We start from the raw sequence: 18,197 nt of genomic DNA on the forward strand, positions 1-18,197 counted from the left end.
CAGATATCTGCTGTGAGAAACTCCACGTCAGGTCAATTCGATCATCTCAAATGAAACAACAGAATCAAATGAGTCAAAAAATATCCAAAATACCTAAATTCCTCCAGGCAAGCGAGAACCGAAATCCTCCTTCAAATTTCCATTCTCCAGCTGACTTACCCTTGAACACTGTTGAAGCAGTGGCAGTGCAATTTTGGCAAATTGTACAGTATACATTTTCTATAAGAGAAACAATTTATCATATAATAACAATACAAACAAGCCTTTTAGTACTGAACAGATATCTTCTATGATCGCTGTAAAACACTTATTTACTGGTGTGAAAAGAACTACATATACTATATCCAAATGTTCTTTTTTCCTGAGGCAATGGGACATATGTTGCATTGATGGGGACGAGGGGTTTATGATGGGGGGGGGGGGGATAGAGCTGTTAGTGATTCTGGGTGCATGTTAAATTTTGGTGTAGGGGTTACCAACAATTCGAAAAGTGGTTGCTATGAAACGGAGCAACCACCTAGAGAGTCAGTATCCTCTGTGAAGCAGGTTCAGCTGGCAAATACATACAGGTTATCCTTGCCTATAACGTCTTTGGGTGACATTGCAATGAGGCCCTATGGGGTATATAATGATTGTGTGTAATTGACTTCCCTCATAGATAGGAATGAATAGTGGTTCTCGAATAATCCTATGTAACCGGGGCAAGACTAGGCCTGGAGGTCGGAGCTTACTACAAAGATTTCTTGAGTATTCACACCCACTCCTGATGAAACCCCTTTGTGGGCCTAATTAAATGTACTGAACATCTTCAGTTGAACAAGAAAGTAAAGAAGACGTTATACATGCTTCCCGAAATTGGTGGCTTGCATTGGAACAAACTTTTTCCCCCTTGTCCGTCATTTTTAAAAAGGCATTCAAGTGTGTTGGTCAACCATTACTATCTCCTTTGTACCTCCACCATAAGGCCTAGTTTCCCCTTATGACATCACTATTTCGGACACTCAGCGGCCCATTTCTGGAAAGGTGTATAGACAAAGATAACCTGTATGTTGATGCTTATGTGTTATCATGACGCCCATGCAATACCTGCTACGGAGAAGAGTTTAGATGCTTCACCTCCTAAAATTCTTGTTCTGTTGTCAAACATGGCTGCATGTATCAACGCATTTCATGGCTGAAGCTGCTTTGCAGAGGATACTGATTCTCCAGAGTAAAACAGCAACTTGTCTTATTAGTATTTAAGTCATTAGAACACCAACAGCCAACTGTTGACAACACATCTCGGAGTTATTTAGTTGAGGGGAGAAACACCCAACACCAGATTTATATAGATTACCAATGTTTTGCTTTTATTCAAGCTCCTTCAAGGTAAACTATTATCACAAAACACATAGAGCAGTTAGTCAACAATGTTTCATTGGATTAAGGGAAAAAAAACAAAATGGGAATTTTGAGTTAGAAAGTGAATGTTGTAGCACAAGAAGGAAAGGTGTCTGTTATTAAGATTATTACAAACTGTACATACATCCTTTTCATATATGTTTGTAGTATTCTAGAGAGAAAAAAGAACAAACAATGCATAAAAGTATTTTTATTGATGGAGTATAATCATGTAATTAGGCCAAGTCATGTTGTCAAGAACTATGAGTTACCAAGAAATTTGAGTTAGTTTCACCGAAATCCACACAGCACACAATTTGAAAGAGCAAACTCACCAGCAGGAGAAAAGCCTACTCATAGTTTTTAGTTGCTTGAGAATTATATTTTAGCCTAATTAGCTCAATGGGGAAGTTTTTGGCCGAATTCGGATTCGATCGAACTTTTTCTAGTGTGTGTAAACGGCCCTAATGTATTCACCCTGTTTACAGCACTTTAAGAGCAGTGTGATGTAGGCTATAAGGAGTGATACAGAATGTTGGGGTCAGTTATTTTAAAACATTTACCATAACAACTTACTTTTCTGAATGCCATTTTTCTCAAAATCAGAAAAAAGTGACTGAACTAACATACATGTATGTAATTTATGGCTCTATGCCCTTCAATTGACACATTTAATTATATTTTAGTGGGAAGATTCATAATCCAACACCTTTCAAATTACACAATTATCCCATAATCCAATGAAAAGCAAGATACTACATCATGGTGCCACATCAATTGACAAAAAATATTGAGAAGGTCATCCTGAATGACGTTCGCATGACCTGGTTGCTGTGACGAGTATTACACGGAAGAGTTGACATGCTTTTTTTGGCCATTTAATGTTCACATCAATTTCATGCAGATTCTGAGCCCGAGACCAAAATTTCAGGTTTTTCAATACACATTTAGCCTGAAAACACGTAACTGTCAAGGCCTTTCAATTACAAGCCAACCTCACCCTTAAAGGGTGTGCCAAAATTAAATTTGAGATGCCCAAATCTAAATATTGACACTCTGACAGTGACAAAAGAGGATATTTTTGTGCAGAGCTGAATGATTTCTCTCGGATGAAAATCCAATTTTTCAGCATCTATTATTCTAATTTAGAAAACTGGCCCATCTCTTTTAAAAATTCTTAACCAGACTTTTTACCCCCAGGAAAAGAAAAACATAACTGTCACTAACTAAGCCCAAATTAGAACAGGCCACATCAAAATACAGGGTGTGCCTGAAATCATGTAGTTAAAAGCCCAGCTGTACGCATTACCTTTTCTCTCTTTGGAAAGAACTTTACAATGTTCATTTTCTTAACCACCTGAAGTAAAAGTATCATAATTACCAGGCGAATGCTGCTGCATGATCCAGCCCTCCTCGTCAGAGGGCTCAGGTCCACCCCTTGCATTTTGCCCGTACTCCCACCAAACTCGTCCGACACCCTGAAGAGTAAGAAGGAATACGAAACCGTGAATATCCTGCTTTGCATACTCTGTACAGGACTTCAAAAAGAAGACCATAAATGAAGACGGGGTTGTGGTTGTTGGGCGAAGCTTTCTCATTGGACTGTTGGACTGATGGATGGTTTTTGATGATGTTGGCTGATTTAAAACAAATTCAACCTGCAGTGTTAAGTGTTGCCTGAAACAAACTTCGCGTCAAATGAGAAAGAACCAAATGGGAAGCCTAAAAGAGTCTCGAAGCTCCTTTAACATTTTCAGGCGCGCTTTTTAGACATTTTGAGAGAATAATCACACTTTTCATAAAACCAAACCAATGGTGAAATTTTCTAGAAGACCTGGATTTAGAAAAAATAAATGCACTCTGCGCCTACGAAGCCTCATTTTGAATTCAGCGGTTATGGTTCGGCAACCAAACCGCTTGGGTTGTTCGAAAGATGGAAGCCATAAAAAACATTTAAAAATAACATTATTCATTGTTTGATTTATTGAGGTGTTTTAGAATAGAAATTGATAATTTACCGTCAGTATTAATCGCGTCATCAAATCCGCTCAGGTAGAGCTAAAATGTTCCACCCTTGCGATTTGGTGAGACAACCAAAATCTAAAGTTCGGTATCAATTCCTTAAAGGGGTACGCTGTTCGTAATTACTTGTGGTCCAAGTAAATAGAAATCCACTAATACACAATGCCGTAGTGCAGTTGTTGTGAATACAAATTTCTTTAAACTTGGTATTCATAGTACTTGTCAGTCTACACAACGGCAACGTTGAAATTTATATTCAGCACCTATTTCTGCAATTGGACATTTTAAAATTCAATTACCAATTCAAAATTTTTAACAAATGGCCTTTAAAACATACAAACATCTTGTGAGTCTCTTGCACTTTCATCACATTATTTGAAAACTTTTACCTTATCACATTGAGCATAGTGTGCACAGAATGACGGAAGCGATTCAAACCGGGCATCGTGTCGGCCGGTTTGGGATAATAGACCACGGATGGCAGACGTAAACGATCCATGGTTAGGCCGAGAATGTAGTCCAACAAAACTCCGACACATGACAAGATAATCCAAAATAGGCAAGGAAAACTACACAAGCACACCGAGAGCTTCCACACCACACTGACTATCAAAGAAAAGTACTCGGAGGTGACTCAAGACGACTATTCATTTGCCGGCTTGGAGCAGGATCGATTGAGACTGAGAGGCCCCTAGCGACAGAAGTCCCAGCGACGGTCGCTAAGCCATCGCCACAGAAACCACTTGGTGATGGTGACGTGGGTGCTTTGGATGCTGCAGATGATGTTCTTTCGTGTGGTCAGGGTTCTTTGATCATGTCAGCAGCGGATGGATGCTGGATTGGATTAGATCACATCTTGAGGCACGACACCGACAGGCAGTTTGTTTAAACAATGGATCAATCAATTAGAATAGGAATAGATACATGATCAAGTAAGGGAATAATTAATCAAAGGTGAGAATTTTTTATAATCTATATCATGCGTCAGGAACACAAAAATAGAATGGAAGAAAATAGTCAATGATGTTGTCTGGATATGGAGAGACTGCATAGAGACAAGTATGTGTTAAATTAGTGCCATTAGCCAAAAAATAATCGCTCCAAACCCTCCCAGATGCCTGTTGTTGGGCCTTTTTGACCATAATTCCTTTAGCACACAAAAGATGTTTAGCTGTGATGTGAGGTGAATCTGGTGAATGCCTAAAACTTTGTTGTGAAATGCAAAATGGAATGTAAGCTTTGATGAATTTTTAACATAATTTCCATGCGAAAAGACTAAAATGCGCAAATACATTATTAAAATTCAGATAATGAAATTACCAGGGACCATGTGCTCATTGACAGGTATATGATTACTGTAAAGTTAGGGTTACAGAGAATTTGACCTCTGTAACCTTTGAAATACGGTCCAGGTCAATATATTTCCACTACTATGCTCTTTAAAAGCATGATGACATACATTTGAGCATCATGCAGTACAGCATTTTACCTGTAATAATAGGCCTATGTGGATGAAACCTCCAAACTGGCATAAACCTGTCGACCCGGTATTTGTATGAGGCAGTTCGCATTCATGTGGATATCATTACACTAACAGTGGCTCTCGCAACCTTGGTGTTTTCCACAACCTTGTTTTTTTCTCCACAAAGGTAGCTCCATCTGCTCTCCTTTAAAAAGAAGAATCAGGCCTTTCAACTGAAAGGCCTGTATAAACCACACCAGCACAAAGGAATTGTCCAGTTCTTGTCTTTCCAGGTGATGGTAATTCGTCTTGACACGACCAGATCTCCTGTTAATGTGTAACATAAAGAAAGTCAACTTACCTTACACCAAAAGGACAGCTCCTTTCTATCAGAGGCAAAACAAATTGATTGGGCAAATGGACAATGAAATGAAATGAAAAAAGAACTGATTTGACAAACAAAAGATTGTGCATCAGGCATTTAAGATGATATATTTCGAGTTTACAAGTACAATTAATTACCACAAATGAGGACAGGGATAATTAAAGCGACGCCTAATTAATACATGTAGGCTAAACACTGCGATGATGCAGAATAAAGACAAAGATAACAATGGATTCTTTAAAGAGGTGCACCGTTCGTAATTACTTGTGGTCCAGTTAAATAGAAATCCACTATTACACAATGCTGCAGTGCAGTTATTGCAAATTTGTTTAAACTTGGTGTTCATAGTACTTGTATATCAGTCTACACAACGACAATGTTGAAATTTATATTTAGTATGTATTTTCGCAATTGGACATTTTAAAATTCAATTACAAATTCAAAAATTTTAACAAATGGCGTAGGCCTTTAAGGTTGCACAAAAAGCCAGGTTCTCTCTCGTAATTTCACAGACAACAACCAACTGTACCTCAAATGACGACGACCACACCTGCAGGACAACATCCTATTTTCAGTTTTGAAAGCATCAGGTTTAGATGTATCATAACGAAAGTGACCTATAGACTCTGACCTGCATAGCAAAATGCAGTGCATAGATTGGTGAAATACGTTTTGAACATGCAACAATCATTTACTCTGATTAACATACAGTGGAACCTCTCTATTGAGGACACCCTCGGGACTGACAAGTGCTGTCATTAATAGAGAGGTGTCCTGATTAGAGAGGTCAAATTGAATGGAAACAACCAATTGGTACCAAAACTAGTGTCCTTAATAGAGAGGTTGTCCTTAATACAGAGGTTTCCGCTAAGGGAGGTTCCACTGTAATCTACATCCTGCCACCACAATACATCATAAGTTAAGTATAAACTAATATTTACTGCCCCAGTTGCCCAGTCATTAGAACATGTGTGCCATCTATTTGGAAAAAAAATGAATCAATTTCTACATTGGCAATTCTAACATTAGTATAAGTTGTGTTTCCATCTGTCCAACCCCTGTGTTTGTTGTGATTCTATTTGTCGATCGCTGTACACATCTATGGCGTGTCAATTTTGTCCCGGGGACACTTTTTGCTGAATTGCCGTGGCTAAATCAGCCCAATTGAGCTCGATCGGGCTGATCCGAACCTGGGCGTAAACACACGTTATTTCAATAGATGGAAGTGACTGGAAGCGCAAAAACACAGTTCAATCATTAGTTTTAAAGCCAGGTGACAAACGTCGCAGTAGATGTTTAACAGTGGTACTAATGACCCTTTTTTGATGAAGTCGAACAAGATTTTTAGGACAAAGAAGATAATTTTACCTGCAACACCACCTCTTACCATGATTATTAATTAGTATTATCACATACCAACACACTTGGGTCATAGATGGAGGTGCTCACCAGGTTTTTGTACACTCGGCTAGAACGTGGATTTCAAATAAGCACAGTTATCAAACAGGTGACAGTTCAGCATAAACTGGCATGACTATGGCAAAGTGATTGATGCAGAACTGCATGATTTGAATCCTTTTTACTTTAATCTGGTGGCAACCTACCTACCTTTTCCAATATGGTTCTCTTCAACTCACAGAGAACACAACAGTTAGTAACATTGCAAGTAAGTAACATGGTCTGGGATAGCACTACCCGACTTGGGATTAATAGAAAGCCTCAGGGCCTTCCACTGCGCTGTCTTCTCTATGAATGAATGAATGAAAAGCATTTATAGGCGGCGCCTTTCCAAGAGCCTGATCAAGGCGCCACCCCGTTCAAAACCGAAAACATCATTCAGAGAAGTGCTTCTTAAAAAGCCACGTCTTTAGCTGAAGTTTGAAACTGGTGATATTTTGGCATGCCTTGACGTGGCCAGGGAGGGCGTTCCAAAGAACAGGTGCACAAGACGAGAGACTCCGGTCGCCTAGCCGAGTTCGGGTTCTTTTGACGGAGACCCGATCAAGCCCAGAATACCGCGTCTCTCGTCGGCCAGGTGCAGCACTCAAAAACCCATCGAAATATTGTGGTGCAAGACCGCTATAGATCTTATAAGCAGTCAGCGAGATCTTGTACTCGATCCTTGACCTAACAGGGAGCCAGTGCAATTGCCGAAGGGCAGGGGTTATGTGCGCAGATTTCCTAAGACGGAGGACAATCCTGGCAGCCCAGTTCTGAATACGCTGGAGTGGAGCAATGGTACTTTCATGGAGACCATACAGAATGCCATTATTGCAATCTAACCGGGAGCTGACCAACGCACAAACCAAACGCTCTGCGCTAGCTTGATCGAGGTACTTTCTTACACGACCGATGTTGTAAAGGCTTGCACTAGCTGCCCTGCAGATGGATGAGGGTGAGACATAGTCACAACCAGTCATCTCAGTTTGGTGGATGAGGGTGAGACATAGTCACAACCAGTCATCTCAGTTTCAACATGTTCAAAGGATCATGTCCTCTCTGAGATTCTTCTTCTGCGTTGAGCCTGCCTGCACTATCAAGTGATTTGTATGCATTATGAGCTGTTGTTATGTGCGGACTCACTAGACACCGGCAGGCCAAATGAACTCCGTCTCTGTCTCTTATTGTGACTTATTTATTTCGTTTATTGATGACCTTTTTGGGGCCATACACCTCAGAATATTCACATTTTTGGCAAATGGATGGGCCTACATGGCAACATGCACAGCAATGCAGAAATGAACATCAATCATGGCTCATGCATGCATACTCAGCATAGGCTTACATACACTTACACTACACACTGTGGCCAACATGGGACATCAGCGTGCCGATTGAAGTGGAATTTCTCAGGACCTTATCATGCAATTGGGTCAAAAACACTACTAATTGAAACATTCGTACATACTCTATCCATATACGATCAAATTACGGATCTAAATGGCTTTTTAGTGCCTTAAATTGGGTACGGAAAACTGCAATAATTTGATAAAATTTTGGCATGGTCGCCGCCATATTTGATCTCAAGCATAATCATGGGTGTTTGGTCTAAACATTTTCCGAAGACGACAAAGACGGATCGTCTTTGACACGTTGTGACTTTGTCGTCAAATGTGCATTAAGGATGCAAGATCTAGATTATTTCAACCTTTTACAACAGCCAATGAGCTGTAATAATGCACTAGCTTATACACGTATATCTTGTTATATCCATCACTGCAAAGTTGTCCCAAACAAACACAAGTTGTCCTCAGTCAAGGTTGTGACAAATGAGATACTAGTATGTCGTCTGTTATTCTTGGAACAACTGGTCATAGTTGGGACAGTGTCATTCATATTAAATGCTGGGGAATACCTATCCAGAATGTTGGTCGATCTGCAAGGGTCAGCGCGGCCTCCAACAAACCTTCAATCCCTGCCATAGATTTTCACTGACCATGGCTATAGTCACAATGAGGAAGTTCCCTCGAGTATAAATACCGCCAACTCCAACTGATCTCGGCAATTGATATAGTAGGAAGGCTAGGAGCCAAGTAAATACGTGGGGGATAGGGCCGATTGTTGGTCTCACACTACATGGTTGTGACTTTGTCTTCATGAGTTTCAAAAGAACCTGACAAAAATGTAAAGAACAAACGATTTCTAAGAAAAGTTATATTAGTCATAAAAATAACATGCCAAAATATGAATGTCTCAAAAAATATTTGATCACATTGGTTTATACTTCAACCAAAAGGCTTCCTGAGGAAATCAGGGCCTGGGTTAATGTTCCCTGCACACAAACAGTTCGTGTGCAGGGCCAGAGAAGCAAACATTAACCCCCAATTTCCTCAGGATGCTGAAAGGGCAAATATCACATTGGTTAATTCAACCAAGAGGGTACATGTCATCCCAGGTGATGCTGATGCAATATGTTCTGCATTTCTTCAAATAAAACCGGCATTGTCCTGAAATTACAATAACAGTAGGACCTCTCTATTAAGGACACTCTTGGGACTGACAAGTATATACTGTCCTAAATAGAGAGGCGTCTCGATTAGGGAGGTCAAGTTGAATAGAAACAACCAATAGGACCAAAATTATTGTCCTTAATAGAGAGGTTGTCCGATAAGGGAGGTTCTACTGTAGTTCCAACATCACCCAAAGACATTATAGTTTCAGCATTACCAAAACATTTGCCATGTTCTCTTCGCATAACTTCGATTCGCTTATATATTTTGCTCTTACCAACTACAATAAAATTATATATTTTGGGATGACCCCAATTAACTACAATGTAAATATTGTACCCTTAAATAGTTGTTCCTAATTGCACTACCCTGCAGATGGATCCAAACTGGGCCCCCCCAAGTCATTACAAAAATGTAGATGTAGATGGCTCTCAAGCTATTGCACGGTGTTCTTTAACTACTCTTATGTCTTCAAGGCGTCTTTCAAAATACAAATCAAAAAGGACAATATGGCACTTTATCTATAGGAACACATAGCAATTTGTCCTGACCTAAAATGTTTAACATACAAGAATCCATTTGGGGCCAACTCATTCTGGCTAATCTACATATATGTTACTCTAAAAGTCAAATCGCAGCAATGTTTTGTCGAGACCTTAAACACTTCGCTATACAGGAGCATGAAATTTTAAGGTACTCCTGGTCAAAGTCTGTGACATAACCGGCAGTCACCATCTACTTTACTTGTAGCTGAGCAGTCATCAAACAACCATGGACCTAACAGCCCGGTCTTCGTCCAGGACTCATAGCCCTCCATGAGCCAAAGTACTTCAAGCAAGCCAAAAATTCAAGAGATGACACAGTCCTCAGAGCTAACAGGGGAGGACGTCCCGCTACCTTCAACAGAAGCTGTACCTTTAGAATCAGTACCATCACCATCACCATCATCATCATCATCATCATCATCATCATCATCATCATCATCATCATCATCATCATCATCATCATCATCATCACTAACAACATCATCACCAGAATCATCACATTCATAGTCATCGATGTGCCTTCTATTAAACTCACTGTACTTCAGATATTTGGTTAAATTGCGTGGAAGATTTAGTGCATCGATTTTCTGAGCGGAGCAAGTACCAATGCCGAGAGCATTGAGAATACTTTTTCGACATATCTGCATCAGAGTTTTAGGTTCAGCTGCCTTTTTCATAAGCCAAGATATGCGCTCGGGTTTCTCTTCAAGTGGCTCCGGGAAACACGTTTTCTCCCAAAGGAACATAAAGCTCAAATCACAACCTGCAGCAATCAGCATACGGGCAATTCTAAAGGACCGTGAATGGAGTAGCGCCACCTGGCATGGAGTAAAGCATTTACCCTTCCGGTCGATATCACAGTTACTGCGTATAAGTAATCGCGCCACCTCAATGCGATTGTAGACTGCTGCCTTCAACAGGGGCGAATCTCCTGCTTCGTTAGTGGTATCCGAATTGGCACCAGCATCGAGGAGGGCTTTTACAGAATCAGGGTAGATGGCAGAATAGCCACGGAAGGCTCTATGATTGATATCTACACCCTTCTCTATGAGTCTTTTAAAGACGCTGTCTTTTCCTGGCTTTCTTCGCCCAAGCGTAATAGCTGTGACATTATAAATTGTCTGTGCATTGGGATCAGCACCAGCGTTGAGAAGCATCTTGGCAATGTCATCAAAGCTACAGTCCAGAGCGTACAGCAACGCAGTGGCCTGCTCTGGTTCGACTCTCTTGTTCACATCTACCCCTTTCTTGAGCAACATGTCGACAATTACAGCATCCTTTTTTCGCACCGCTGCTTCAAGAGGAATCCCCAAAATTCCAGCATTAATGTCGGCGTCATATTGAATCATGAACTCAACAAGTTTAGTCATTTTGTTATCGATTGCCCAATAGAGTGCAGACCGTCCATGTTTCGGATTGAATAGATTCAAGTCACAACCATGTTCTAATAGTAATCTTGCACATTTCTCATGTTCGTTCTGAGTGGCGACAAGAATGGCAGGATCCCCCATGTGGTTGAGGGTATTTGGATCAGCGTCATTTTGAAGAAGTAGTTCAAGAACTCCCGAGAAGCCTTGAGAAGAAGCTATTATGACGGAAGACAGCCCAAGGGAATTCCTGTGGTTGACGTCTGCATTGTGTTTGATCAAGGTAGTGGACACGGCGAAGTTGTCCGAACTGAAAAGGAACAAAAATGAGTTGATGAACACCTCAATTGAATAGAAAACGGTGGTATCTTAAAGCTGACATGCATGCATAGAACCCCCAGCAGCCAACTTAAACACAAACGCCTGACAATCAAACAATCAACTGCACTTGAAACATGATAGATACCCAGCGACTGGTCTCAGTTCACAGCACTAACAACAACTTCATTGATGAGAAATGTCACATACGCGATCTTGTGAAATGAAAAACTGAAAAATAATCACAGTGGGTTCGAACTCAAGACCTGCCTTCGAGGTCTAAATCTTATTCTCCAACCTAAAGTACATTCTTGTAAATTCTCATGTTTCGTGTGATTTATATCATTTGATGGTCTAGGCGTTTGTGCTTTTTACTTGGCCACTTGGGGTTTTATGCATGCATGTCAAAGGGTGATTATTTCCTGCAGCAAACCAGGACATATATGATCTAAAGATATAATGGGGAACACAGTCCAGGGATGAATTATCCAGAGACAGATTACCCTATGGACAAATTATCCGAGGTCATCTTGGGATGGGGTATGCAGAGATGAATTATTATGTTACCGTACCATGATTGATGTTTGATGATGATCAGCAACAGACATGTTGGTCTGTGGATAGGCTAGATGGGCAACTTTGGAGACTTTTTAGGCTGATCCATGCCTACACTGGTCCCAAATTAACCACTTAAAATGAGATCACCACACTATCTAGGCTTAACTCATAATTTTGAAACATCCACGACTTACGTGACTGCCAGCAGAAGAGGTGTGTTCCCAGTAACATCAGGTACATCTGGTGAAGCTCCAGCGGACAAGAGGACCTCAACAACACTGATATGGTCTGCAGCAGCAGCATAGTGCAAAGCTCTCCTTCCCAACATGCCAGTCAGACTCAGCTTTTCAACATCACATTCGCTCTCTATGAGAACTTTGGCAACAGTTGTGTGACCATGTCTCGATGCCAGGACTATAGGAGGCTCATTGGTACCATCTACTTCATTCACATCATTGACGCCAGTCAGGAGAATCTGAACACACTCAGAATGTCCGTATTCACAGGCGAGGTGGAAAGGTAAGCGCTGCGTGATTTTATTGCACAAGTTTGGATCCGCATTTGATTGAACAAGATAGTTCACTACGTTTTCTTGGCCATATCGTGCAGCCAAGAGAAGGCCAGAGTTCCCATTACAGTCCTGTTCATTGACACCAACACCATTATCGATCATCGCCTGTGCAAACTGCACCAGTCCATATTTGGCAGCCAGAGTGAATATCCAGAGAAATGTCTCATGTCCTAGACTACGTTTTCCGTCTTGCATTATCTTCAGCAAGTCACTGAGGCTGTTATCTTTGACTGCCTGATATAAACTGAAAAGAGACTAATCTTTTAGATTGGAGACATAGTCACATCTCGTCTTCCCATGGTAGAGACTGAGACATTCATATATTTTAAGTTTAAAGTTGGGACAAAGTCACATCCCAATGTTTAGGGTCTGACATATTTACATCTTGTCTATCAAGAAACAGAAGAAAAATCAAAGGCTCTTGTTTTTTCGGTTCATCAAATTCAACTCACCGATATTTAGTGCTTTCTCCGGTCGGCCTTGGTGTGGATTCTCTTGATGGCAATACTGTTTCACAGGCCGGTGGCAACTTCTTTGAATTGCTCCCAAGCCGCTCCAATCTGAAAGAAAAGTCAGGTGCAGATCCAGAGATGGTTTTGATGGTCTACCCCCCCCCCAAAAAAAAACCCTGCCTTATTTATCACGTCACACCTGGAGATGGCATCCCGAGGGCAAAAGAAGCGGGAGAACAGACTTGGAGGGAAGGTTGTGGTGGGGTGGTCACACCAAACAGGGGACTGTAGCCCAACTCGAACCAGCGTTCTACTACTCATGTACCAGGAAGTGAATGTGTAACTAAGGGACAACCACTATACTATCCACACACCTCATTCGTTGATACATGATTCTGTATCATTGCATATTCATCATCATCAAGACTCCTTGGACATGGGCATCGTTGAGAGTGTCGCATACAGGCTATAGCCCATCAACAGTCAGCAGTAATCGGCAGTAAAATAGAGGACAGATAGGAAAACTTCCAACAATCAGTCATGAATGTCTCTATGTACACAGTGTATCTTCTTATTCGTCTTCACGGCCAACCTGTTGAGATCAAATATGAGACCGACAATAACGACGATCATCTAGTCTCGCGCATTCAAGAAAATATCGATTCCATCGCAAATGGAAATTGTGTGGAGGAAAGAAGAGCAATGATTTGATGACAGCGCGAGAAAAAAAGCTATGTTTTGACAATGATGAATGTTAACGATTTGAACCGCAGATATGAGCAAAATTCACCAAAATCAAGCCCTCGAGGGGGCTCAAGATCACCTGCAGTTCAAAGACAAGATACCACTGGAACCCTAAGAACAACAATTAGCTTGGGAAAGATCCCTGCTGTAATTCACACAGGTCCATTTTACCTGATGAAAGAACCACCAGGTTTGTATCATTACATGCATGGATATATGTACATACTCTACAAATACAGTACTGTCCAGAAGTAAACACCCGTGTCGCGTTCAAGAGTACAGCCACTTTTACTGAGTGGTTAGGTTTACAGGCGTAACTGCGGCAGTGATCAAAGTGCGTATCTGTATGGAATGTGAGGAAGATTCCACCACAGGCTTGTGGAATTGAAAATAAGAGCTCAACATCCCCCAATTGACTGACAAACATCCCCTCCTACTGACAACACACGTAAAAGAATGAAAGGTATTCCAGTGTACATTTATGCGATCTCGGTTACCACATTAGCAACAAGGTTACAAAGTCATCGCAAAAGGTTTTTATAAAAACTCCAAGTATTCTCAATTTTAGTTAGAATAAATTCCTTGTCTCGATCCATTAATTTGTGAAACGCATTTGGTTTTGTTTACAGATGAGACTGAATTAACAGGCAGCACAAATCTGATGTCATACAATGGCCTCGAACACTCCTACAACAAATTCTCAGGAAAGAAAGTCAAGGAGGAACTGAGTGCCTTCCTTCCAAATCTTCCTGGAAATATTGATACCCCAGGCATCCAGGATAACAGGTTTGTGATTAGCAGTTTGTGTTATCGAGTAGCGCTGCAAAGGGTGAACCTCACTCACATCACTGGTTGTCTTGTATCAATGCAGTTGATCCTCTGAGAGGGCAGAACAGCAGTTTTCCTCGGAAGTGAGCCCAAATCTGCATGAAAAAACTATGGAAGGGCATTTGCCCCCTTGCTGAATACTGGCCGGAATTGAGCATCTTACAATTAAACCATTGATCAGTCAATTTCAGTCAATTCTGAAATGTACATTTGCATTCCAGTTCCTTGCGGTCATTGATTGAGAAGCCACCTATCACAGGCAAGGAGATTCTACCCATCACCGGCGCTGCCCTGACCGGTTTCCGGCTTCATCCAGGACCAGTAAGTTGTCACTTGAAACGTACTTCAGAAACTCACATTCCTTCGTATTGAAGCGTAGGTCAGGAAAATTGAAGTCCAGTTATACACAATGCAGTTACCATGCATGCAACTTAGCTGAAACTTGGTAAATATAGTACATGTAGTTGTATAACCTTCTGAAATGGCTATCTTCAAGACAGTGGGTTACTACGAATGGCAGTTGCATCTTTGATCAAAATACAATTGTGTCTTTTTCACTGCAGCTGCCAGAACAGTATCGTTTAATGACACAAGTTCCACAGAAGAAGAAAAAGCACAAAAAGCAGAAGAAGGAACCTGGTAAGGAGGGGCCGCTGCAGGAAAACCAAGGTATGTATACAGGAGAACCTCCCTAAACGGACACCTCTCTTTTAAAGCACACCCTCTCTATTAAGGACACTAGATTTGGTAACAAATTTTTTGTTTCCATTCCATTTGACCTCTCTAATCAGGACACTTCTCCAGATCAAGGACAGCAAATGTTGGTCCCAATGGTGTCCTTAATACAAATAGAGAGGTTCTAATGTACTTATCAATGTTAGCATAGAATTGTTATGTTAGCATGTTTTTATGAAAAAGCATGTTTTCCTTTGCAAATTGCTAATTGGTGGCCATCAGCTTGCAACCTTTATCCAGAATAACGTTCCTAATGGGCTAATCAGTACAAGGCTGAGTTATTCATTTATTTATTTATTTATCTTTTGTTTCAGACAATGCGAGTGATTCATACGAGAGAAAACACAAGAAACAAAAACGAACTGACGAGGAGAGGGAGAAGCGGAAAAAGAAAAAAGAAAAGAAGAAGAAAAAGGTATGTTTTGCGTTATCATTGCCCGAATTAAAAACCTTACTAGAGTGGAACCTCCCTTAGCAGACACCTCTCTATTAAGGACAACGTCTCTACTAAGAACACTAGTGCTGAAAATAGAGCACTGTATTAAGTGAGATGAACAATCAAGGTTTTGGTTCGGTGCGTATAATTAATCGAAACTGAAATTTTGTTAAAATGCCTTTTCAGAAACACAGCCCAGATCACACAAGTTCTGCACAGCAAGATACTGCAGCCAAGACAGCATCATGAGAGGTTCAAACTGAGAAAAACAAGCAATACCAGATCTTGTGTTCATTCGTGTGGAAGGTCAACCAAAGAGAATTACATCATACATGAAACAGCAGTGACTGCGCTTCAGACTGTGCATTTTGAAATTACCCAGGCAACGGGTTGATAAAAAATAATGATGACGATAACCTCATGAGGTTGTTTTTTGTGGAAAATCACACGAGTGGTTGTCTTGGCCGCCGGAAACCCACTTGACCGCTCCCACTCAAAAGCAGATGAGTGTCATTTTCTGTTTATCAGAGGCCACTATTATTTACTGGTAGTTTGATACGCATTATTTAACTGGAATCCTTGCAAATTTCATTCCATTCTACGTAATGGCGGGCGGTTGTGCCAGCATGCAAGATTGGACGAGGTTATACGAGATTTCCAATGGTTACGCATTGGTGAACCTGTATCCATGTTTGAGAATCTTGTCTTCAACATTTGCACATGTCATTATAGTTAAGTACTTGTACATATCATATTTTAGTTGTATATTGTGTGTGTATATAAATACCTAAAGTATTGTTGAAATCTTGTGGTCTTCGCAGTTTATTTGCCTGCTTGTCTAAGACTGTGTTGTTATTGAGTGCCTATAGTTGGCTTGGATAACAACTCGTTCTAAACATTACAGGTAGACCTTTTGCAATGGGCGACGTCTTTAAACTCTGGACTGACCTACTTCCAGTCTATAGTCTGCAGAGACTGTTTGCAGTATGTCTCGCACTGGCCCAATGCAAGACAAGTACTGTTGGTAGAATCTACCCCGGAATGGTTGGACCTTCAGCAGCATGTCCTCCAGGAATCCCACAAAGATGAACTCTTGCAACCTCGCCCGGCATATACTGGTTCCGTCCACTGCGTACTACTGGCCTGTAGTAATGCATACTGCTAAATTTTCCCCAAGTTCTATCATTCAACCGCAGTCCCTATAAGTCTGGCTGGTCACACCTGAAAAAACGAGCTGGCACCACGAGACTCCACCCAATGCACACCTCTCTAAGATTGGGTAATGCTAGCTATTCTGCAATGAAACTTCCTAAGCCAAGTTGGGATCCAGGCCACCCGGTCTAGACTGGGTGCGAGCCAGGTGTACAGTACACTTCAAACCCCTCTGGTAGCGAAAGGGCTTGAGGGCATTCTCTGACACAGCCTCAGGGCCTTGCACTTGATACTAGCAACTTCCATTTTTGCGAGAGGAAAAATCACCGTGCACTGGAGTTTTCTGCCAGATACTAAACTAGAAATAGGACTGGCTACATAAATGGCACGCTGAAAAACCGACCAATAAGATGTCCGAATGATCAGACTGGATTCTGAGGTTACGAGAGTAAGGTCTGGGAATGGAAGGGCAACTCAATGCAAACTGTAAAAACACACATAAGAGAGGTTTAAAAAGTAGAAAAACTCAGACAAATACTATTACTGTACAACAGTATACAAGGATGTCAGAAACGAAGACATCAGGAATGTGTCTCCCGCAAGCCAAGACATGACTCCTCATACTCGTGATCATAGTCACAACCAGGTCAGACATCCCTTCCAGCTCTAGGATGGGACAGATTTACAAAGCTGTTCCAATCAGATCGATCACAATCATACCGGGGACAGGACCATCTTTATCAGCAGCCTTGGTGACTTCAGTGCATCGAAACTCATGGTCACCACTAGGTAGGAATCCTTTCCAGCTACAGGATGTGACAGATTTACATAGCTTGTTCAATCAGATGGATCACAAAGCACACAAGGGACAGGACCATCACAATCAGCAGCCTTGGTGACGTCAGTGCATCGAAACTCATGGTCACAACCAGTTTGGAATCATTCCAGCTGCAGGATGTGACAGATTTACATAGCCGGTTCAATCAGATTCATAATGAGCTCACCAGGGACAGGACCATCACAATCAGCAGCCTTGGTGACTTCAGTGCATCGAAACTCATGGTCACAACCAGGTTGGAATCCTTTCCAGCTGCAGAATGTGACAGATTTACATAGCCGGTCCAATCAAATGGATCACAAGCACACCAGATACAGGACCATCACAAGCATCAGTCTTGGTGCATCGGAACCATTGACACAAGACTCGAGTCAGTCAAATTAGGGTGTCCGCTTTGCAGCGATATTTACTGTGTCCTTAAGGGTACTTATCCCCTTTTCAAATATTGCACAAA

At 41.3% G+C, this 18,197-nt stretch overlaps 3 protein-coding genes across 7 annotated transcripts in view; 1 reads left to right on the forward strand and 2 right to left on the reverse strand.

The window, feature by feature from the left end:
* Positions 1-8,248, reverse strand: part of LOC135482702 (transient receptor potential cation channel subfamily M member 3-like) — a 134,290-nt gene extending 126,042 nt beyond the window's left edge. For 2 of the 5 annotated variants that reach the window (XM_064762987.1, XM_064762986.1), the window contains exons 1-2: positions 8,158-8,236; positions 2,762-2,858 (exon numbers count right to left, since the gene is read on the reverse strand). In XM_064762987.1, coding sequence (XP_064619057.1) covers positions 2,762-2,824 — 63 coding nt within the window. In that variant the 5' untranslated portion in view covers positions 2,825-2,858; positions 8,158-8,236. Of the gene's footprint in view, positions 1-2,761; positions 2,859-3,791; positions 3,970-8,157 lie in introns of those variants that run through there. The other 3 variants (XM_064762985.1, XM_064762983.1, XM_064762989.1) reach the window with 2 other exon arrangements.
* A 673-nt stretch (positions 8,249-8,921) lies between these two features.
* LOC135482707 (ankyrin-3-like) lies at positions 8,922-13,576 on the reverse strand. Its single transcript, XM_064763001.1, has 4 exons — positions 13,385-13,576; positions 13,011-13,118; positions 12,182-12,802; positions 8,922-11,421 (listed from the first exon to the last, which is right to left on the reverse strand). Exons 1-4 carry the CDS (start codon positions 13,399-13,401, stop codon positions 10,047-10,049), a joined length of 2,121 nt encoding a protein of 706 aa, XP_064619071.1. The 5' UTR covers positions 13,402-13,576; the 3' UTR covers positions 8,922-10,046.
* Positions 13,577-13,701: 125 nt separating this feature from the next.
* On the forward strand, positions 13,702-16,557 carry LOC135483716 (mediator of RNA polymerase II transcription subunit 19-like). The gene is made up of 6 exons (XM_064764716.1): positions 13,702-13,944; positions 14,384-14,540; positions 14,804-14,903; positions 15,146-15,251; positions 15,632-15,732; positions 15,940-16,557. The coding sequence occupies exons 1-6, from the start codon at positions 13,755-13,757 to the stop codon at positions 16,000-16,002; spliced, it is 717 nt and encodes a 238-aa protein (XP_064620786.1). The 5' UTR covers positions 13,702-13,754; the 3' UTR covers positions 16,003-16,557.
* The last annotated feature ends 1,640 nt before the right edge of the window (positions 16,558-18,197 follow it).

Source organism: Lineus longissimus, chromosome 2 (assembly GCF_910592395.1).
Source record: "Lineus longissimus chromosome 2, tnLinLong1.2, whole genome shotgun sequence".
NCBI classification, from domain to species: Eukaryota; Metazoa; Nemertea; class Pilidiophora; order Heteronemertea; family Lineidae; genus Lineus; species Lineus longissimus.